Consider the following 24547-nt stretch of genomic DNA (forward strand, 5'->3'; position numbering starts at 1 on the left):
TCTCACAAATAGAAATGCTGATATATAGATCAGTAAGAACAATACTTAAAATAACATATGCCTGTTTTTATTTCGATCACAAATAGTTTTGAAAAGGAATGCCAATTCATAGATCAGTAAGAGCAATACTTAAAATAACATATGCCTGTTTTTATTTCGATCACAAATAGTTTTGAAAAGGAATGCCGATTCATAGATCGGTAAGAGCAATACTTAAAATAACATATGCCTGTTTTTATTTCGATCACAAATAGTTTTGAAAAGGAATGCCGATTCATAGTTCGGTAAGAGCAATACTTAAAATAATCTATGCCTGTTTTTATTTCGAGTAAGCCAGAATCTTTCTATTTTTGATTTTTTCGTAATTCATCATTACCCGTTTTTTTCTATTATTGACCGATTTTAATTTATATGAACACATTGTAATATACGTTTTTTTATTTTGCAGTTTATGATATATTTATTATTATATTCTTGCTATATTTATTATTACTATGTGCTATAATCATCTTACTATTTTTTTTCACTTTTTAAAAGAGAACGTTTTTTAGTAGTTGATCTCCTAATAATTTCTTTTGGAACCACTAGTTGAAATGGATCATCCTTTTCATCGCTGTCATCGATAAAAATATAATCATTATTATCGGTTTTCTTATCGTCATCATTCTTATCGTCATCATTCTTATCGTTATTATCATCGTTAACGTTATTGTCATTTTTATCGTTACTAGCATTGTTTTTATCTTTATCGTTATTGTCGTCATTGTTATCGTCATTGTTATCGTCGTCACTATTATCCTCTTCATCACCATCTTCGTCGGATTCTTGTGCAATCCAGCTTGACGAAATCCACCAACTGGGAATGTTCTCCTTTGGTTTGCTTTTTTTGTCAAAATTTTCATCTGAGCGGTAACGTGGACGACTTAAACCAGATCCGACGCTAATACCAATTTCTTCCGATCGATGTAGAATTTTTTGAATCTAATAAAAATTTATAATTTATTAAGCATAAATGTTATATTCATTAATAACATCACGACTTTGCATACTTCCGACGACCGCTACTTCTTGTCGTAAATCTTTATTACTGAATTATTGTTAATTAATCGACCTGATCTTGTATTTTTACTGCGTTCTTTGTTTGCTAATTCCTCGTCTTCTGTGAACCATTCGTCCGAGTGTATGTCTGAAGTATTAGTCGCCTTTATACAATCTTTGATAAATTCTTCCCATTTTAAGTTACGAGGTTGGCATTCAGTCAAAAGTTTGTCTCGTGTCGATATCATGTGCTGCAATCCTCTTCTGCGCCGGGACATCTTCTATTGAAGAGTAAATTAAAAAATTAATTAATTGTATATGTTTTTATTATTAAATAATGAATTTTATACCTGATCCCTTCTGGATATCATGTGTTGTCTTTTGGTATTTTACCCTCTTTTTGCAGTTTCCAAATCTCTCGGCGAGATTTATGCAATTGTTTTATGATTCTTACTATCTCTATATTATATGCTACAATAGAAGGATTCATGGCCGATTTTACTGCTGGCAAAAGTTTTCTTTCTATTGTTTTTTTTTGTTCACTGTACGTCTTTGATAGGTCGAATTGAAGCGACTGATTAAGATTATTGAGAATATGGACTACTTCATCCTATTTAATAAAACAGTCATTAAATGATCAAATATTTAATTTAATAAAGATAAATTTTAATAAAAATGTATATTTACGTAAAGTGTCTTCTTATAATTACTTGACATGAGTGGCAGCTCACGTTTCTGTTCTCTAATAAGAATAGGCGATAAGCTTCTATTGGGACGATTAACTAAAGGTTCTTCATGACTAGCATTTTTTTCGGTTAGGTTATTTAAGCGTTGTGTGAGATTTAAGATTACATTTCTTAATTCTTGAATTTCTTGGTTTTCAACGCCACCTATTATAAGTCAGTATTTAATATAATTCATTTTGAAAATTTTTTTTTTACATGTAAGTCAGAATAGGAGCGTGAGGGAAATAATACCGCTATTTAGAGCTGGAGTAATTGAAGAGGAAGGTTGATTTTGCAATATCGAAGATTGATTTGTAAGTGTTCCTATAATAATTATGTTAAATCGGTATATGTTTTGAAATGTAATTAAGACTAATTTAAATAATATTACTTTTTGTTAATGATCTCCCTCTATTTTGTGGTGATGAATCTTTGGATGAGAGAGTGGTAAATTGATCATTAGAATCAGATACTTCATAATAGGATCGATGATGGTTAGAACTGTGAGATCTAGATTGTGATTTATGTGATCGATGATGTCGACGTGAACGGATAGGGGAACTAGAATGGGATGGAGAGATATGTTGTTATCGTAATCGGTGACTACGAGATTGGGAACGACTACGACTATGACTACGAGATTGGGAATGACTACGACTATGAGATTGGGAATAACTACGACTACGAGATTGGAAATGACTACGACTACGAGGTTGGGAACGATAATGGGAATGACGTGAATGAGAACGACGATGTGAACGACGTGAGTGAGAACGACGTGAGTGGGATCATTGATGAGAATGACGTGAGTGAGAACGACGATGGGAACGACATGAATGGGATCGTTGATGAGAACGACGTGAGTGAGAACGACGATGGGAACAACGTGAATGGGATCGTTGATGAGAACGATGTGAGTGAGAATGGGAATCTGATTCTTTTTGTTGAGATCTAGTATTGAGGTTCCTATGCATCCCGAGAAATTTGTAAAAATTTAAATCTTTTCATTATGGTATTTATTATTAAAGATCAGACAAGAGATAAAAAGGCACTTTATATACATATTTTGAATCATCCTATCATTTAACGCATAATTGCCTAATCAAAATAAACATAAAATAAATTATTAACTTCGTTATCACATATCAATAAATTTATACTACATTGCTATCCATCAATTAAATATATTAATAATCAATTAATATCATTAAACTTAATTAAATTAATTACTTACGGAAGTTTGTTTTTCCGGTAGGAAATCTGTGACGCGACGAAATAGCGATACGTGACGAAAAAGCAATAGGAAATATTTTTGAAACCGTGATGTGAACGCAAAAAGTGATAGAAAATATTTTCGAAACTGTGATGTGAACGAAAAGAGAGAGGAAATATTTTCGAACTGTGATGTGAACGAAAAGAGAGAGGAAATATTTCGAACTGTGATGTGAACGAAAAAAAGTGATATAAATATCGTCGAAGAAAGCGTGGTAAACATACACAAATATATCATGATCGGCACCTCTGATTTTGTAGGATTTATGCATCTGGCGCATGACACTTATGCGTCATCCAGTCACGTGTAGTAACAAATTGCGCCCAAGGCAGAAAATTAGTACTTATTGGGCAATAAAAGAATAACTTTTTATACTTTTATACGTGATTTTGATATTTTGATTAAAAATAACTCAATCAATTAATTTTTAATAAAAAATAATATAAAATCTTTCAACTAGATAACATACAAAATCGCCAAAATTTTTTTTTTTTCATTATTTATGAAACTTGATTAAAAAAACAGCGCATAAATTTAACCACTAATAACATCGTTGATGTAATAAAGTTCTGAGTTCCATTCTGCCTGCGTACATGAATAACATCTACAGGAAGATGTTCCCATGTCGATAGGGAGGATGATCCCCATACTAGACTGACTTTTGTTTAAATTATAGTTCATATGTATTACTACTAAAATGATAGATGCAAGTTTATCACGATCATTCGGCGCTGATAGACAAATCGTTCGTTGAGATACTTGTTACATGCAGTATGATGATTAATTACTATTAGATTTATACAAAATTTATGACATTTTAAATCGATTTTAAAGGTATTAATATTATCTTATCTTATATTATGAAAAAGAAGCTGGTTTAATAGCCAAAAAAAAACATCATATTTACAAAATATAAAGGAATTTTCAAATTAAAAAATGAAAAAATGAAATATAATTGATTAATCATGACTTGTGAAATTTGAAGTATTCTGATAAGCTGCTAAATGTAGGTGATTGCGATTGTTGTTGCGATTGTTATTGCGATTGTTGTTGCAGCTGCGTTTGTTGATGTTGTTGCGAAAAATATAATCGTAAATTTAAATCATAAATTTCTTTTTCATAGTCTTTTATTTTTTCGTCATATATTTTTAACCACTCCACCAAATTATTGTTTTCACGGGAACTTTTCTCCAACTTATTAAGTAATTTCTCTCCCGAATCGTACACAACTTTTTTAAAGTCTAGCAACTGGACTTGCAAATTGGCAACTTCCTTATCCTACCCTTTAATTCCTTTAGCATTCACTCTCTTCTATTTTTTTTTGCGATTTCGCGAGGATTGGCGAGAATTCAACGATAGTTTGCCCATTTTTGCGAAAATAATCTTTCTGGCTAATCTCGGAATTTATAATTCGATGAATAAAGCATGTATTATTGCTAAAAATGGCTAATAACATTCATTATGCTATATTTTAGGGGGTGGGAGAGGCGCAAAAGTGCCTGTCAGGTGGTATTTTCCAATCATATATATATAAATTGGTTAAAATCCCGAAAGATTTTGAGTAAATATTTGTAATATTATAATTAATACAAATTAAAAAAATGTGGCTGATTGTTTCACTTTAATAAGTATCTAGCAGCTTTTTGTGAATCAGAAATTAACTTTTAATATTAATTCAGGATCTCAAAAAATTTCCTAGATAAAAAAATTTTTCAAAAAAATTTCCTATATAAAAAAAAATTTTCAAAAAATTTTCTAGATAAAAAAATGTCTAACCCTCGAGCTGTTGCCAAATCTAATAGAACAAGAATAAGAACTAAAGTATACTGCTTTTGTAAAGAATGTAATGGCAAGTTAGTGGACCCAAGAACGAAAACTAAACATGGGTTAAAATATAATATATCTTATGCGAATAATAATTTTAGTAACAATTATCAAGAAGCTGAGCCTTCTAATGCTAATCCATCTAATAATTTTGGTGATGATTATCAAGAGGCTGGGCCTTCTGATGTTGGACAATATACTGACGATAATAATGCAATGGAATGCGAACCTTTACTCGAGATGATACCTATACATGAATCGGCAAAACATAAATTCACAAAGAAAGGGAAAATATCTGATCACGTTCTTGAAAATTTATTACCGGATAACGGAAGAGATATGAATGATGATCAAGATAGAGATTTTGAAGACTATGACGACGAAAATAGAGATTCTGAAAGTTTTGAAGATGATGACGAAGATGGTGTTTCTAGCGATTTTGAAGATGATGACGAAGACAGTAATTTTGGAGATTTTGAAAGCGATGAAGAATATAGAGACTCTGAAGATTTTGAAGATGATGATGAGGAAGAAGTCAATTTTGCGTCAAAAGATTTTGACGATGGTGAACCAAAACTTCCTAATATCAACAATGATAATTATACCTGGATTATCTTATGGATATTACAATATCAACAAAGATATAAGCTTCCTAATGTTTCAATAGATTCTTTATTTAAATTTCTAAGGTTTTTTCTTTTAATGGTAGATGAAAATAAATTTTCATCTTTTTCTTCTTCCCTGTACGTAGCCAAAAAAATATTGGGAATATCAACGAATATTATCAAATATGCCGCATGTAATAAATGTCACAAATTGTATGACATAAATGAAATATCAAACACAACCGAAGTACCAACATGTAGTTTTATAAACTACCCGAATCATAGCATAGAAAGATTTCGACAAAAATGTAATAACCCTCTAGTCAAAAAAATAGACAGTAATAAAGATGGTGGAAATAATCCAATTATCCGTCCGATAATGACATTTCCATTAGTTAACATTAGGCGCCAACTAACCCTATTTTTCGGTCGCAAAGATTTTGAGGTGACATGTCGAAAGTGGGCAGAAAGGGAAAACGAAACTGAAGCCTTATTTGACATTTATGATGGGAGGATTTGGATGAGTTTTGAAGATGGCAAAGGAGAATCATTCTTCAAAAAGAATACACCGAAACTCATATCGGATTAATGCTAAACATGGATTGGTTTCAACCCTATATAAATTCCCAATATTCTGTCGGTGTAATATATGCCGTTATTTGTAACTTACCCCTGAAGCGAACGTTTCAAGCCCTACAATATTCTCACACTAGCAGTTATACCCGGTCCTAAAGAGCCAAAGAAACATGAAATCAACAATTACTTATACCCCATCATAAATCAGCTGAATCGGTTATGGGAAGGGTATCATATAAAAACCTACGAATATAACAACGGTCGTTTTATCTGTGGCGCGATAATAGGTTGTGCTAGTGACGTTCCTGCGACTCGAAAATTATGTGGTTTTATATCAGCTCGAATCGCATGTTATCGATGCTATAAATCAGCAAACTTGGTAAATAATCAACCCAATTTTGGTGGGTTTGAAGACATTGACGACTGGTTTGTTGAGAGAGATATTAATTTAATAAGGGAGAAGGCACGTGAATGGAAGAAATGTGCAACCGAAGAATCGCGTAAGGCTCATGTCTTACAGTATCATGTTCGTTGGTCGGAAGTATACCAATTACCTTATTTTAATTCTGTGCGCTTTTGCGTAGTTGATCCCATGCACTGCCTCTTTCTCGGGGTAGCAAAGTGGATTGTAATGAAGCTCTGGATCGACAAAGGTATATTAAATAATGAAAAGCTCAAAATAATGCAAGAGCGAGCCGACTTGATAAAATTTTTAAGTGACCTCGGTCACCGTCCCGTTAGAATAGCCACTGGCGACGGCTTTTCAAATTTTACGGCGGACATGTGGAAGACGTTTGTTCTAATTTTGCAATACCTATCACATGGAATCTCTTGGGAGAGATCGATCGAAAAATTCTTGCTTATTTTGTACGTTCCTGTAAAATTTTAACAAATTGGGAACTACAAAAAAGTGATCTAAACGAAGCATTTACAAAACTACTCGAAATGAATAAATTAATTGAAAAAAAATACGGACAAAAAAAAATAAGCCCAAATCTTCATTTATGCCTTCACATATGTGAATGCGCTTTAGATTATGGACCTTTATCCTCATTTTGGTGTTTTAGCTTCGAACGAATGAACGGAATTCTAGGTATGATATATTAATTTCGCCGATTTGAAAATCGTATTGTTTTTTTTAATTTATACAGATTGACCAATTTATTTCTTAAGAACATAGGATCGTATAAAAATAGCAAACGTAACATTGAACCAGAGCTATTAAAAATAATGGTTGAAAGTTCCTTTTTAAACTATTACCTCACAAATTGCGATAGCAATATATTAAACACCACTTTGGACATTATAAAACCTAGAAAATCTGCAGGAAGCTTGGCTGCACTTGACGATTTTACAAGTGATGAGTATCAAAATTTTCTGAGGCTTTCACTTATCGAAAATGAATCGGCTTATGGAACAGAACGTTTTCCCGGGTTGTTAATGAAACCGCGCCAAGAAACATGTCTCCCAAACCGCGTCTTGGACTTACTGGTTGAGTTTTATAATAGTTTGTATGAAGAACATTTCGTCCCCATTTATTCTATAACGGGTCCAAATAACGATATTGTTGTAATTTCCAAAATTATACAATACGGTAGAATAAGAATTGGGGCGGATATATTTGGTTCCATTCAGGCAGCTCGTCATGAGAAATCATCATACATATTAGCTCGTTTTGAGCAGGAAGATGGAACTATAGACACATACCCCGGTCAAGTTCAATTTTATTTTGAACATACTATTTATTTAAAAAATTCATCATCATTAACTCATTCGCTAGCACTAGTTAAATGGTACAGGCCGGCCCAAGATCATAGGACAAGATATTTTTGTCAAGTAGACGATGACATAAAATCATGTAATATAGAATTATGGACAAATGGATTTTATGATATGAGTCGAGATAGTATTATACCGGTACATCATATATTAGGAAAATTTATAAAATGTGATTTTAATATTGAAACGAGAAAGATAAAAGAATATATGGCCGTGATTCCTTTAAATAAAAAAATTTCGTTTTAAAAAACAAATGAATCTTATATAAAATTGTTTATATGTAAATCAGAATGACGAATTTGAATTATATAACATTTGTATTTGATTAAATTATAACTAATTTTTTTTATTAAAGGATATATCATATTTTTATTATATTATTATTATATTATTGTTACATATATTATATTTATAAAACTACTAAAGGGTTATTATCGTTGTTGTTGTTGTTGTTGTCATCGAATTCGTTGTTATTATTATTGCCACTATTGTTATTATTGTCATCCTCATCATTATTGTCATCATTATTATTATTGTCATCATTATTATTATTGTCATCATTATTATCGCCACCTTCATTATGACTTTCATTGCTGTCTTCGCTGTCTTCGCTGTCTTCGCTAACTGGCGCCCAGGTGGAAGAAATCCACCAGTCTGGCATTATTTCTGTTGGTCTACTTTTATTATCGATGACATTATCTAAACGATGACACATACGGATTAGACCAGTTCCAATACTCTCCCCGATTTCATCCGCCCTACTTAGAATTCTCCTAATCTAATTAAAAAAAAAATATTATTTATAAATGTTATATTGATAAAAAAATAACTTTACATACTCTCGTAGATTTCCATTTTTTTTCATGTATTTTGATTACAGAATTCGATTTATCTAAACGTTCTGGTCTTTTCTCTAGATTTTTTTCATTGTTGGCAAGATTTTCATCTTCCGATGACCACTCATCGGAATGAAGTTCCGAGATCACTACAATTTTTTCACAATCTTTCATGTACTCGTCCCAGGTAATTTCTTGAGGTTTGCAGTCATTTAAAACCTTGTCTTTTGTGTTAATCATGTGTTGTAAACCGCATTTACGTCACGTCATTTTCTGTTAAAAAGTTAATTAATAGTTAATTAATAATGTTAATTGATTGCATAGACAATTAGAAATAATTGACAAATTTTGCATTTTATTAAATTTCGTACTTGGTCTCGCCGAGAAGTCATATGTTGATGTCTACTGTGCGTATCTAATTTGCCATCCTGGGTTATTTTCCAGATATCTCGGCGAGACTTATGAAGCTGTTTGATTACATTAACAATCTCGGTATCGTATACTTCAATCGATGGATTCATTGCCGCTTTTACCGCTGGTAAAAGTTTTTTGTTTATTGATTTCTTCTAGTCACTAAACGTTTGTAAAACATCAAACGAAATTCTGGAACCTAAATTATTAATGATTTGAACAACTTCATCCTATTTAAAATAATAATGAATATGATTAAAGATTATAAAAGATAAATATTTTATAATAGAGGTGTAACTTACACGAAGTGTTTTTTTAAAGCCTGGAGTCATTGGTGATAGTTTTTTTCCTTTATTTCTGCTTATTACGGGTGATAGACTTCGATTAACACTTGTTGTTATACTCGCGATCATCTTATCACTGGAATGGCTGGAGTTACTGCCTGTCAAAGCCTCCAGTCGACTAGACAATTGTGATACCGCGCTTTTTAGTTCTTGAATTTCTTGATTTAATAATTTTATAATAGGAAAAACAGTTATGCAAAGAAGCGCGAAGTTGATGAAGCGATGATATGAATGGGTCCTCACCTAAAGATTGCGAAGATTGCTCTTCTTGATGATGTTGCTGTTGTCCACCTATCAGAAGTTAATAAAATATTATAAATTTATTATATTTTTAATTAATTTGATAATAATATATATATATAACCACCTTCCGATAAATCCGGCAAATTTCCTATTATTTTACAAGTAATTAGTACAGGTCATATTAAATACAATTTCAATAAAAATATAAATAATAATACTTTTTGTTAACGATCTCCCCTAGAGGGGAGAGAGGATTGTTGAGAATGAGAATTGGAAGAACGAGAATGATAATGATGTCGACGTTGACGAGAGTGAGAGGAGGGAGAGGAGGAGAGAGAATGATAATGGTGTCGAGAACGAGAATGATGTCGACGTTGATGTCGACGAGAGTGAGAGGAGGGAGAGGAGGAGAGAGAATCATAATGGTGTTGAGAACGAAAATGATGTCGACGTCGATGTCGACGAGAGTAAGAGGAGGGAGAGGGGGAGAGAGAACGAGAATGATGTCGACGTCGACATCGATGGGAGTGAGAGGAAGGAGATTGATGATATTGCTGAGAGCGACCCCGCGAGAAGGAGAACGAGGATGTGATTCGCTACGTGAAATAGGAATAAGCGTCAATTTATTTTTTTTTTCATTTTAATAATGTAAAGAAACAAGATTGAAACGAAAAGAAAGGTGAAAAGTCACCTATTTAACCATTACTTACATCATTAAAATAATATCATAATCGTTATCTCTTAATTAAAAATTAATATCATCGATATCACTTAATTAAATTAATATCATCGATATCACTAAATTAATTATCATGTGTATATCACTATTAAAATTAAACTAAAAATTGATACCATCGATATCACTTAATTAATTATCATGTATATATCACTATTAAAAATCGTAAAATGAAATTTACTTAGCAAAACAATCAATCAACCATCGTTCTAAAATTCGATAAAGGGATGGAGAAAGTTTTATATAAATAATTATTGATTTGTTTGTTCACGTGAAATATTAACAAATAATTATACTACGATTATTGCCGTTTTTGACAATTGGAATGTCGAACAATATAAGGCGATTTTATAGTAACCAATCAATTGACAAAAGTATTTTTTTTAATCATGATTGTTGCAATTGGGCGTATGTATCAGTTTGGAAACGGCTAAACTATCACTCGTAAATACTAACCATTGTGGGTCCAGAGTGAAAATTCATGTGATTTGCAAATTTTTAGACATTCCGGACCTATAGACCTTAAGGGACAGGTCTATTTAAATAATTACTTGCACTAGTTAAATGGTATAAACTGATTTATGATTCTCAAGATAAGATTTTATTGTCAAGTATATAACGACATAAAATCATGTAATATAGAATTATGGATAGAGATAGTATAATACCAATATATAATGTATTATTACATGTAATTTAATGTTGAAGTGAGAAAGATAAAAAATTATATGGCAGTTATTCCTTTAAATAAAAAAATAACATTTTAATAAAATGAATTTTCTATAAATTTGAATAACGTTATTAAAAATCGGCTCAAATCTCAAAATAATATATTACTAATTTAAAGTTGCTATTCTCCTTATTCTAAAAATAATTATTCTAAAATTCACGTGTATTTTCATCAGCTTGTTCGCGTTTTTCAGGACGCGTATTTTTATTATATAAAGTCTACCTTTCATCATTCCATGCCCTTTACTTTCGCTCAATAATTTTTGTCTTTTCATCAATTATATTTTATTAACGCCATTATGGGTTCTCGCCGTTCCACAACCTCGCAGAAAAATCTAAGGAGCGTTTTAAGACGCTCAAAGCGAAGCGTATGACGACCGTAAAATTTTTGAAAAGTGGGTATCGTACGCAAGGTTCATGGTTGTATTTCTCTAATGGAGTCGCCTGTAGACGGAGTTTTATACTCCCAGAGCTGTCTGGTTCTTAGATGGGTCACCTGAAGAGACGAAGTCTTGTACCTCCAGGGCAGTCTCGGTTCTTAAATGGAACAATCCTGAAGAATGCTTCCAAGGACTATCGACTTATTCACTTAGCTTTTGCTAACCACCCATTATTTTTATATATATGTATTTTTTTTTATTGCTCAGTGAATGTCGATTGTTATAACAGAGGCCTGGGAACATGCCTTGCGGAGTTAAAAGCAACGAAAAAAGCATTAGATGCTTCGCAAACCAAGATACAAGAGCTCCAAAATGCTCACCAAAGGACTATTAATGCACTCTGGGACGCAGAAGATAGGGTTGAGGAGCTGGAGAACCATGAAGTAGAATCAATTTCTACTCTTCACCGGCAAATACGCAAATTACGATGAAAGTATCTTCCTTATTACTTAAAAATATCTTTGTCCTATTATTTCATATTATTTCATTAACATATCTTTTGTTAATTTCAGCGGAAAATCAAGCTCTAAAAAATCTGAGAAACTTATTACGTTCGCGCTCCAACTTACCTGATAATAATAATAATAATAAAAAAAAAAATCAAAATAATTTTTTTTAAATAATTATGTTCTCTTTTTCTTATATGGTATAAGTATATTTCCATTTGTTAAGTTAAGAAGCACTTAACTAATTTTCCACCTAAGGTCCTAAGTTTATTATCTTTAAGTATATCGTGAAGGTTTAATTCACTTATTTTCCAATGCTTCCTTTTTTTCTTCTCTATCCGAATTTTCATTGTTATGAAGTCGGTACATTAGTGTATATACAGTGTGTTGCAAAAAAAACCGGAATTTTATTCACATGACATAAATCGGACTTACGTACCCAATTTGTATCCGATTTGGAAAATCTAAAATGGAAAATCGACATGACGATCATGACCATAAATCCCGACCTAATTCGTAAATAATATATTTATGTTTTTCCGAGCTACTGCGCCGCAAAATGACAGTTTCAAAGAAAGAAAGGCAGCGACAAACAATTTTACAATTGTGGAGTGAGGGTATGCGTAAAGGGACTGAAATACACAAGATTACACGCATCCCACTCTCCACTATATATGATAATATTAAAAAGTTAAAAGAGGATAACATAGTAAACTGAAAAAAGGGAAGTGGTCGCCCAAGGAAAATTACCGGCAAATTTTCCAGGTCCCGCTGGACAAAGTATCCGAAGAGATACATCAGTTCCAACGAGGACTTTGGCCAAAAAATTGGGCCAAATGGGCCTTGAAGTATCCCACTCGACAGTTTCAAGGCACTTAACTGTCCATGGCTATAAAAAATCACTTCCAAGGGCGACCCCAATGCTTACTGCTGCGCATAAGCAAAAACGTATCGAATGGGCGCAGCAGCACATTAATGATAATTGGAACACAACACTTTTTTTCGGATGAAACAGCCTTCCAACTCTTCCGGAACACTGTGAAGCGTTGGCATAAGAAAATTCGGCCAATACGCCCCATGCCAAAAGACAGAACAAAGATTTTTGCATGGGGCGGATTTTGCGTAACGGGCAAAACAAGTTTGTTTTGCTTCCGTCGAATAATGAATGCTGAATTTTATGTTGAGATCCTTGAAAATCATATTCCGGAGATTGATGCAATGCTCGGTGATGATTGGCGGCTCCAGCAAGACAATGACCCGAAGCATACTAGCCGTCTTGCTAAAGAATTCCTCCAAAACAATGTCCCGGAAGTCATGGATTGGCCCTCAAATAGTCCTGACTTAAATCCGATAGAAAATTTATGGGCTATTGTTAAGGGGAATGTGGAGCGCCGAATGCCAAAAAATCTCAATGAATTGGAGAGTTTTATGGCAGAGGAATGGTCGGCAATTCCGGATACCGTGATAAAGAATCTCGCCGGTTCAATGAAACGACGTTGCGAGCTAATTATCGAAAATAATGGAGAACGAATCTCCTATTAAATTATATTAATAGAAAGAGCTGGTTTCTAGCTCTTAAATAAAAAAAAATTTACTATGTTTTTATATTCTCAATGTGAAGTTATGGCCGTTTACTTTATTCCGGTTTTTTTTGCAACACACTGTATATATATATTAAAATTATTAAGTCTGCAGTATTACCGTGACAGTATTATACTTTAAATCGGCAAAGATATGCTGTAATCGGCATGGCTATATTTAAAGGAGCGAATTCCGATTTGTACATCAGACCTGCGATATGAAAAGCGAACAATACTATATAATAATAACAACATTCGAATTTAATATCAGTTTTATTTAACAAAGATCGGTCATTAAAAATTGGTATTTCCGACTGAATTATCGGATTTCATCGAAAGCTATACTGAAATTGGCATGGCTATATTTAAAGGAGCGAATTCCGATTTGTACATCAGACCTGCGATATGAAAAGCGAACAATACTATATAATAATAACAACATCCGAATTTAATATCAGTTTTATTTAACAAAGATCGGTCATTAAAAATTGATATTTCCGACTGAATTATCGGATTTCATCGAAAGCTATACTGAAATTGGCATGGCTATATTTAAAGGAGCAAATTCCGATTTGTATATCAAACCTCTGATGTGAAAAGCGGACAATACTATATAATAATAACAACATCCGAATTTAATATTAACAAAGATCGGCCATTAAAAATTGGTATTTTCGACTGATGTATCAGATTTTATTAAAAATCGGCATAAATGGGCAAATCTATACATAAATACGCGAAAAATCGGCATGTATATGCTAATATCGGCAAAACTATTTTAAAAGGGTCAAAATCCGATTTTTTTTCATTTGACCTGTGTCAGGTTAACTGAAGTTTTATTATTATATTGAATATTTCAAGTAAAAAATGTTTTGTAACATTTTTTTTATTAATTATACAAAAAATGTCAGGTTCGACGTTTTTAATTAAAAAAAAATGATTTTTTTTTAATTTTTATTGAAAAAAATGTCGGGTCTTAGTATTTTACTTTTTGCTTTATATAGTTTTGGCATTTTTTTTTATTTTACATGTAAAAATGCTGGAACCATTAGTTCTGGCAGTTTTCTTTTTAATTTTACATGTAAAAATGCTGAAACTATTAGTTTTAGCATTTTTTTTCGATTTTACATGTAAAAACGCTGGAATCATTAGTTCTGGCAGTTTTCTTTATAATTTTACATGTAAAAATGCCAAAACTATTAGTTTTGGCATTTTTTTTCGATTTTACATGTAAAAATGCTGGAATCATTAGTTCCAGTATTTTTCTTTTTGATTTTACATGTAAAAACGCCAAAACTGATAGTTTCATCAATTTTACATGTAAAAATGCCATTAGTTTCAGCATTTTTTTTTAATTTTACATGAAAAACGTTAGAATTATTAGTTCCAGCATTTTTCTTTTTGATTTTACATGTAAAAATACCAAAACTATTAGTTTCAGCATTTTTTTTCAATTTTACATGTAAAAATGTCAGAATCATTAGTCCTGGTGGTTTTCTTTTTAATTTTACATGTAAAAACGCTGAAACTATTAGTTTTAGCATTTTTTTTAATTTTACATGTAAAAACACTGGAATCATTAGTCCTGACGTTTTTCTTTCTAATTTTACATGTAAAAATGCTGAAACTATTAGTTTTGGCATTTTTTTTCGATTTTACATGTAAAAATGCCAGAATCATTAGTTTTGGCAGTTTTTCTTTTGATTTTATATACAAAAATGCCAGAACTATTAGTTTCAGCATTTTTTAATTTATTTGACCCAAATATATGTCAGATCAACGGATCAGATCAGGTACTGACTAGCACTGACCTGACCCGTGTTAGGTCATGAATTTGATGACCTGACCTGAATATTTCAGGTTAACCCATTAGGTTACCTGATCTGTCAGGTCAAGTTGCGGAGCTCTAATTCATATTACCTGAAGTAATCCAAATATTTTTAAGTCAAATGAATCAGATCGGGTTAAAATGGTTTACTTGAACTAACCTGACCTGAAAAAAATTTCAGTTCAGGTTAACCAGATAACCTGACCTGATCCGATCTGTGCAAAGCTCTAATCAGTATCATATACGTCGCTATCAGAGACCCAGAAAAATTCCATTTTTATAATAAATGAATAAATCAGAATTTTTGTTGTATTATGAAATAAAATGGAATTTTTATGATTTTTAACAATTTTATTCTGACACGTGACAACTAGCCAATAATTATTGCATATTTTATTGACTATATCGTGATAGAAGTCTCATTAAAAAATGTATTAAAAAATTTTTATTTAATGTTATTATACTATAATTTGGTAAATATTTCTTTTAAATTAATATAATTCTTAGCACTTACTATATATGTTAAAATTTTACATCTCAACTTAAAACGTAAATATCTCCAGATCCAGTGATCCAATCGGCAAGCTCTTTTTTCGTTCATATAGACCAGATCAAGGGCTTTCCAAAGAGCCTAAATTTATAAAAAATAGATCAGTGGATCCCAAGATATTTGCATTCAAGCATGTTAAAAAGTTTGTACCTCAACTTTAAACGTAAATATCTCCAGATTTAATGATTCAATCGGTGAGCTTTTTTTTCGCCTATAAAGTCCAGAACAAGGGCTTTCCAACGAGCCTAAAATTATAAAAAACGGATCAGTGAATCTTGATATATTTGCGTTTAAAGATGGTAATACAAACTCCAACATAAAATAATTATTTTTATTGTTTGAAAATATCTATTATGATACCATCTTTTATATGATATTTTTATTATACTTTTATAAACATTTATAGCTACTAAGGCTATATAAATTTTTATTTTACTTTATATTTTATTAAAATATACTATATATCGCGGGCCACAGTACCCCGGGTATCTTGCAAATTTTGGGCGTTTGGACCTGTACCCGGGGGCAGTGTTGGGCAATTAGACAATTGAACGTTTTGGACATTTGTCCAAAACCTGTCCAAAACCAAAACCTTTTTTTCATTGGACAGGTTTTGGACAGATCACATGACAAAAAAGTTAATTTTGGCCAGAATTATGACTAATTTTGGCTAATTTTAATTTTAGTTCAATTATTAAATTACTTCAAAAATCTTTAAATGTTAATTTTTAATATTATTTTGATTTTACATTAATTTTTATTATTTAATTTATATTAAATATTTACTTTTTTAACATTTTAACATTAGATTTTTATTTTATTTTTAGTTTCAGTTGATAAATATTAGGACTTTTGAGCAGTTTTAAACTATATCCAAAACTATGTCCAAAACTGGTTTTGAACAGTCCAAAATTGTCCAATTAAAAAAACCAATTGGACAAGTCCAAAACCAAATACTGCCCGGGGTATATTACATGAGTGGATACTATACATAGGAGGGGTACAGGATTTTTAGAATACCTGGGGTACTTGCCATGTATAATATCTGGGTATTGTGGATAATCACTATGATGTAATCTCTCATTAAGAATTTCTAAATGTATTCTATTTCTCATATCTTGATACTTTTCCAAGATATTTTACACAAAATTACTTATCTAAATACCCCTATTAATACATAAAAATGTCTTTGTTTGATTTACATGTCTTTATTTACGTATCTTTTTTTCTTTCTGCTAAAGTAAAATGGTAGTTATTGGCAACAAGAAAAATAAAAAAACACGCAATCGTTTACCACAAAAGAAACGAAGACAATGGAACATAAGGGAAAAATTAATGATAATGCATTATTATGAAAATAATAATAGAAGTATACGTGGAACTGCTAAAATATTTGATATTCAGCCTAAACAATTGCGTGATTGAAAAAATAAAAAAGGAACTTTGCTAACGACTGCTCCTTATGTGGCTAAACTTCATCAGGGTAAACCTGCCAGATATCCGAAATTAGAAAATGATTTATTTGCATGGATAAGTGAAAAAAGAGCTAATAGAAATGCCATTACTCAAAAATTAATTACCAATAAAGCCATTTCCTTATCCAAAAGTTCAGAATCATTAGCAAATAATCCGGATATTGTTGGGTTTAAATTTTCTAATAAATGGCTTAATGGATTTCTAGGAAGATATGACACTTAGTGAGCATCGTAGAACAACAGTAGCACAGCAACTTCCATCAGATTTAATTGAAAAACAAAATATTTTTCTGAATTATATTATGTACCTAAGAATTCACAATAAATATAAATTAAAATATATGGGCAATATGGATGAAACGCCTATGTGGTTTGACTTGCCAAGTAATACAACTATAAACCAAAAAGGAGCAAAAACGGTAAATATTTGTACAACTGGTCACGAATGATCATCATTTACAGTTATACTTGCATGTATGGCTGATGGTACGAAACTTCTTGCAGTTTGCATTTTCAAACTAAAAAATATTCTGAAAGAAAAATTTCCACACGGTATTTACATAAGAGCCAATGAAAAAGGGTGGGTTAATGAACAGGAAATGTTGTGATGGGTTGAAAATGTTTGGACTTTAAGGAACCGTTTTGGAAATCCACTTTCTATGTTAATATTAAATTCTTTTCGTGGGCATATAGTAAATTCTGTCAAAAATCGATTAGTGGAAAAAAATACAAATATTGCTGTGATTCCTGGCGGTTGTGCATCCAAATTGCAACCATTAAACGTTGCAATTAATAAAAGTTTCAAATCTAAAGTATTGTTATTTAACCTTTTTCTTCAATTTTATTTTTATTAGTTATTAGTTAATATTAGTGAAATTATAGGTTAAAGATCGGTATAATAATTGGATGATATCAAATATTTATGCCTTTACTCCAGCGGGAAAGATTAAAAGACCTTCTTATTCAACAGTCACAACATGGGTTAAAGAGTCGTGGGATAAAGTTGATGAAAATCTTATTCAAAGATCTTTTAAAAGTTGTGGAATATCGACAAATATTGATGGCTCGGAAGATGATTGTATTTTTGATCATGATTAAGGTTGCTTGCCGAAACTTAGGGGTTTAGGCAAGATGGCGTTTCGCCGAAAAGCGAAATTCTGCCGAAACTATATTAAAGTTATATTAAAAAACTGGTGAAACTTTGGAGAAAGGCGAAACTGCCGAAACTTATTATAAATGCCGAAACTGCCGAAACTCTGCCGAAACTATAATAAATCTATAGTAAATTTTTGACGAAACTAATCGTAGGATTTTGAAGAGGTTTAGACAAGCAACCTTAATCATGATAGTTTATTGAATAGAGATAATGAAGTGTTAGAAAATTTGGATAACTCAACCGATAAAAATTATGAAGAATATCCCAAAAAAACTAATTATGAGAATAAATGGGACATTAAAGTTGTTATTGAAGTTGGTCAGGAAGAAGATAATGATGAAAGTGAAAGTGAGAAAGAGGAAGATGATGGTAATTATGATTATCAAGATTCTGATGATCAAAAAGAAATGCGCTATAGACTAAATGAATTAAAAAAAACATATAAGGCAAAAATTTTTTTTTTATATTATTTTATTCCATTTATCGCTAATTATTAAACTTGCATTATAATTAGAAATAAAAGACCGATTAAGGAGTATATTACTATAAATATATTTGTATAATAAATAATAAACAAAATTAATAAATGTTAAATAATACTCCATTTAATAAATAAAGTTGTATTCGGAATATTATATTATAAATAAGTATTTATACCCCGGGTATTTTACAAATTCTAAGATTTTAAATTGAAAATTTCTATGTAAAGTATCTGGGTACTTTAAAATTCTGATAAATTTTTTTAAAGGGATACTGTGCATAGGGGGGTATTGTGGCCCGCGATATACGGTACTTACTTTTTAATAATTATAAATTATAGTGCTTGTAGCGATTAATATTACAATTATTAACCAATGCTAGCAGATGATTGGTAAGGATTTGGCCACGTAGTGGCCAAATCTGTCCAATCAGAATGCAGCATTGGTTAATAATTGTATATTTATCAACGCAAGCACAATAATGATATTATCGTGTGATATTATGATGTTTTATTTAAACTTTTATTAAACTCGAATTAAACTCATAAATTAAGCTTTTATCATTTTTTTCTTTATCCAATTTCATTTCTCTCCATTTCTGACTCTCTTTTTTACACAAAACCTTTCTATTAATATTTTAAAGATGCAAGATAACAAAGATAAATGACCTTGTAAGAAATTAAAGGTGAACTTTACTTATAAAAAGCCTACTGATGATGAGCTTCGCAATCTTATTGATAGTAGCCGATGTAAAAATACTGATTATTCAACTTCAAATTGGATACGAGCTTTGGAAAAATTTAGAACAGATGTTAATTATCAAGGATTGATTGAGGAAGTTGATACAAAAGAAGAATTAGAGGATCAGCTTTGTAGATTTGTTCATGCAATGAGAAAAAAAGATGGTTCTGAATATCATGTTTCTTCAGTTAATAGTTGCATGTTTGCAATAAATAGACATTTGAATAATAAGTCTGTCCTTTCAAAACCTATCAACATTATGGATAAAGATCAATATTACAAATTATGGCAGATTTTGAATGGTAAAGTTAAGAGTCTTGTGAGTCAAGGTCGTGGGGAGCGTAACGGTGCTGATGGATTTACTGAAGATGATCTTCTTCAGATTCTTGATCATCCAGCAATGTCTGGCAATGATCCTGCCAGTTTATTATATAGGATCTTTTTTTTTAATGCTATTTTTTTAGGGTTAAGGGGAGGAGAACATTTCAATTTGCAGCTTCAAAATTTTATACGAAGAAAAGACAAATATGGTGGATTTGATGTTATCATTTACAAATCAAAAACTAATCAACGCGGTGCCAATAATATTAAATCTCAAGGTGATAAGTTATACATTCCCGAAATACCTAGTATCATTGAAATGTATGAAAATTATTTTACCAAACGTCCAACCCAAGCTGATCCACATTTTTATTTAAAGCCATGCAATATTAGTGAAGGTAAATATTAAAATTTTTTTTTTTTTGACAAATCTAATGTCAAAATTTTTATTATTTTTTATTTCATATTATACAGTTGAATTTAATGGACAATGGTATCATAAGCAACATGTGTCTGAAAAAGAAATTAAATCCTTTATGAAAAAAATTGTTACCTTAACCGGAATTAACGTGGATGATCGCAAAATTAGTAACCATTCAGGTCAGAAAATGCTAGTACAAATATTAAAGCGACGAGGATTTTCAAATTCTGAATGTATGGCAAGTACACGACATAAGTCTGAGCAAGGGCTTGCTAGATATGAGCATCCAGAAACTGAAATTCAACGAAATAATGCTTTTAACCTTGTTGAAGCATTTGGTTTTAATAAAAATAATATTCAATCAGGTAAAAATTTGAAATTTTTAATCATTAATAAATGACCTGCATTCTAATTTTCTTCTATAGAAGAATCAATGGAACAATCAACTTTATCAACAGACAATTTCGTTGTTGCAAAATCATTGCTTAATGGTAATATTCTAAAATTTTATTCTATTTTTTGATAATCAATTTAACAAAATTGAACTTTTTCTAGATAATCGTGAAGTTATTAATTCGGCAAACAGTAATATTAAAGTTACAAGAAGGCCATTAAAAGATTTAAATGAAATTCAAGAAAATAAAAGTCAAAATTTGGAAGAATTAGTTTCGAAATTAACAGCTGATAAAGTTTTTATCAATTCTGTTATTATTTTCAATAATAATCCTAATAGCCATAATTAATAATTATAACACATGTATTGTTTATAGCTTAAATATAGTTTATTGTAATTATTAAACTTACGCATAAAAAATAATTAAATTACAAATCATCAACATCATACAGCGGAGCACGATAATATATGTTAAAAATTCCATATATATGAGAAATGGGTTTTTACAGTTCTTTTACATTTAATAATTTAAGTTTTGCAAATGTAAATGTTTGTTCAACTTATTATTTAGTCAAGTGATTATTAATCAGATGATTTTTTGGTATTACAAAATAATTTTGAGTAACAAAAATTGTGAAAATCAATTAATAACTCTTTTTAATGCAGAGTAAACAAATCAGCCCATATGCATCATATTTTAGGTAGATTTGTACCAGACTACCAGTAAGTTACAAAATCTCAAATCGGCAAAATGCAAGAGAGTATTTAACCATAAATCCAATTAGTAGAAAATACCAATTATAAACTTATAAGTTTTAGACATAAATTTATAATAAATTGAATAATTGACTATAAATTTGGTATTGATTTTTTCCGAATTTCTGAATTTTAATGACAAATCATATTTTTCAAAAGTTAATTTTGATGACTTTTTTGTATCAATCAGCCATCAATCAAATATAATAATTTTTTGCCAAATTTTTATTGAATTTTTATTGAATTGTCAATTTTACATAAATCTAAAGTATATACAGTCAACTCCCTCTATAGTCACTCCCGTTATAGTCACATTCTACTATATAGTCACACCAGTTGAATGTTCAAAACACTTTATTATTAAAATCTATCCTATATAGTCACAATCTATCTATAGTCACTATCACACCTATCCTCAAAAATCTTATATTAAAAAGAACCGTTTATAATCACAGTTATATAAAGAATATATTAAATAACTTGGCATCTAATAATCGTACAAAGATGTATCATAGCTTGTTAGAATCGTCTCACTGAGGCGAATCGAATGGTGGTAGTTTTATCCTTTTCCTTTGCAAGTGTTTACGGCCAGACCACCCATTGCCTCTTATGAGACTAATCTCGGGCTCGCGTCCTATCATCTTCAATGGGCAACCATTATACCGAGTACTTAATTCCTCAGGTAACAGCACCACTATAGAAGACATCCCCCATCGGGCCATTTTAGGCTGATCTGAAGCTAGGTACACGCCGCCTACTCATCCTATACCCATTGCATGATACCTGATACTCAATTTATTTAACGACCTTTAGAGAGCATCTACTTTCATGGAGGACTTTCGACAGGTAACATCAACCATCTAGTACCCTTCCATACCACCATTTTAGGTACTAAGTCTCACTCAAAGGCCACTACAGCCCGCGATTACCTAGTACCGATAGTACAGTTGTTTACCCCAAGTGGTAAGTTTTATCCTTTTCCTTTGCAAGTGTTTACGGCCAGACCACCCATTGCCTCTTATGAGACTAATCTCGGGTCTGTGTCCTATCATCTTCAATGGGCAACCATTATACCGAGTACTTAATTCCTCAGGTAACAGCACCACTATAGAAGACATCCCCCATCGGGCCATTTTAGGCTGATCTGAAGCTAGGTACACGCCGCCTACTCATCCTATACCCATTGCATGAGTTTTATCCTTTTCCTGTGCAAACAGTCTTGTGACTTTATCTTTTATTTATATTTTGAACTTCGAAAAATAATCGAACAATATTACAAAAATAAGAAAATAAACTAATAAAAAATAAAAAGAGTAGCTTCACGACTCATACAAGTAAAGAAATCTAAACTAAAATAAAATTAAAGCAAAGAAAAACTGAACTATTACAGAATCGCATACCCCAACTTTACCCGAAGGCCAGTGTGAGTCAACTATCCAACATCCAAAAATCCAGTCCGTTACCAGAAAGAGATCCTAAGAGGTTGAACTGTTAAGCGGCGCAGAAAATCCAAGTGCGAAATCCAAGATCCACCCCGAATTATAGAAGAGGATATCCAAGAAATCCAGGAATCCTGAGAAACTGACGCCAAAGAAAAGTTGTGTTGTTGTGGAGAAGTAATATTAGGAAAAGAATTTGTAGATGGGCCACGTAATTTAGAAGCAGCCGAGATACCCTGCGACTCCTCCCAAGCATGGAAAAGAACATCACTAGCAAGCTAGTCGAATTAATCTTTAACCGAAGTTTTATGTGTAAATTCTGGCTGACATAAAATGTTGTAAAAATTTGTAATTCAATAAAGTAAATTCATCAATCGCTAAAGCGCTGTATATAAATTTCCGATACAGAATGATAAAATTTGTATTCATAAAGAGAAGGGAAATAGGAAAACTTAAAATAAGCATAAAAGAAGTGAAAAAGGAAAGATGATTAAAAGAAAGTAAAAGAAAGTAATTAATTAAAAGGGAACTAGCGCAATTAGCGCATTAAGAAAGTAGGATGAACAAAATCAGCGGGTAAAACCCACTGTGATCGAAAATCAGAAGGAGCAGGGTAAGGATGTGAATCAAACCAAATTGCACAAACATCCAATAATGATAAGATATCACAAGGTTTAACACGATCTAGTTTGAAAGAAAACCGTGTATCACTGTTCCAAAATTGTGAAAATGTTGAAGAGGAGGCCGATTTGGTGATAACAGATTGGATGGCATCGCGAAGATACTTCTTTGATACCGAAGAAGTATTGTGCTTGGAAATTAATAACCAGAGGAAATTGTGAGAAGGTACATAAATGGAAGCACTATTCGAGAGTATCCTTCGGACCATATCAATAATGGAACGACTAAAGCCAAGAGTTTTGAAATCTTGATAATCAATAACAGGGCAGTTTGGACCAACAAAAGGACCAGAGGTGGGTTTGTTAGTAATAAAATGACTTGCAACTACAGAAGAGGGATTCAAAATCACTTTTTGGATAGAACCCGTAAACTTAGAAGAAACGAACGCAACTGAAGATTGATGTGAACGTTCTTTCAAACAGAAGGAAACATCAGGACGCGAGGATACAAGATTACGTATATTCTGAACAATTGAGTAATCAGTAGTAGACATAGTCAAATTATAGGAGGTAGGAGGAATGACTATAGCAGGATCCTTAGTAGCCATCCACATAGAAGAGTCAAGAAGATCGGGGTGAACAACATGTCGTGAAAATTTACTCCGGTCTGATAAAAGGTCTTTATGGCGTACTTGACGGGCAAGTTGTTTCTTCGTAGGGTGGGAGATGGATTGGTGAGCAGAATATGAGATAAGAGTTCGTGCAGAAAGTGAACCATTGTC

At 31.6% G+C, this 24547-nt stretch overlaps 6 protein-coding genes across 6 annotated transcripts; 4 read left to right on the forward strand and 2 right to left on the reverse strand.

Annotated features, from left to right (window-relative positions):
• Positions 1-513: 513 nt before the first annotated feature.
• Positions 514-2241, reverse strand: OCT59_007774 (uncharacterized protein; the record flags this gene model as incomplete). Its single annotated transcript, XM_066132252.1, has 7 exons — positions 514-981; positions 1089-1319; positions 1493-1648; positions 1726-1928; positions 2016-2087; positions 2155-2174; positions 2237-2241. The coding sequence occupies 7 exons, from the start codon at positions 2239-2241 to the stop codon at positions 514-516; spliced, it is 1155 nt and encodes a 384-aa protein (XP_065998916.1).
• Positions 2242-2334: 93 nt separating this feature from the next.
• OCT59_007775 (uncharacterized protein) lies at positions 2335-2718 on the forward strand (the record flags this gene model as incomplete). The annotated part of the gene is made up of 1 exon (XM_066132259.1): positions 2335-2718. One exon carries the CDS (start codon positions 2335-2337, stop codon positions 2716-2718), a length of 384 nt encoding a protein of 127 aa, XP_065998917.1.
• Positions 2719-4803: 2085 nt separating this feature from the next.
• Positions 4804-6054, forward strand: OCT59_007776 (uncharacterized protein; the record flags this gene model as incomplete). The annotated part of the gene is made up of 1 exon (XM_066132263.1): positions 4804-6054. The coding sequence occupies one exon, from the start codon at positions 4804-4806 to the stop codon at positions 6052-6054; it is 1251 nt and encodes a 416-aa protein (XP_065998918.1).
• A 2175-nt stretch (positions 6055-8229) lies between these two features.
• Positions 8230-9177, reverse strand: OCT59_007777 (uncharacterized protein; the record flags this gene model as incomplete). The annotated part of the gene is made up of 3 exons (XM_066132271.1): positions 8230-8598; positions 8660-8875; positions 9028-9177. 3 exons carry the CDS (start codon positions 9175-9177, stop codon positions 8230-8232), a joined length of 735 nt encoding a protein of 244 aa, XP_065998919.1.
• Positions 9178-9642: 465 nt separating this feature from the next.
• OCT59_007778 (uncharacterized protein) lies at positions 9643-10246 on the forward strand (the record flags this gene model as incomplete). The annotated part of the gene is made up of 2 exons (XM_066132278.1): positions 9643-9711; positions 9896-10246. The coding sequence occupies 2 exons, from the start codon at positions 9643-9645 to the stop codon at positions 10244-10246; spliced, it is 420 nt and encodes a 139-aa protein (XP_065998920.1).
• A 6962-nt stretch (positions 10247-17208) lies between these two features.
• Positions 17209-17661, forward strand: OCT59_007779 (uncharacterized protein; the record flags this gene model as incomplete). Its single annotated transcript, XM_066132284.1, has 2 exons — positions 17209-17332; positions 17402-17661. The coding sequence occupies 2 exons, from the start codon at positions 17209-17211 to the stop codon at positions 17659-17661; spliced, it is 384 nt and encodes a 127-aa protein (XP_065998921.1).
• Between the last annotated feature and the right edge of the window lie 6886 nt (positions 17662-24547).

Source organism: Rhizophagus irregularis, chromosome 15 (genome assembly GCF_026210795.1).
Source record: "Rhizophagus irregularis chromosome 15, complete sequence".
NCBI lineage: Eukaryota > Fungi > Glomeromycota > Glomeromycetes > Glomerales > Glomeraceae > Rhizophagus > Rhizophagus irregularis.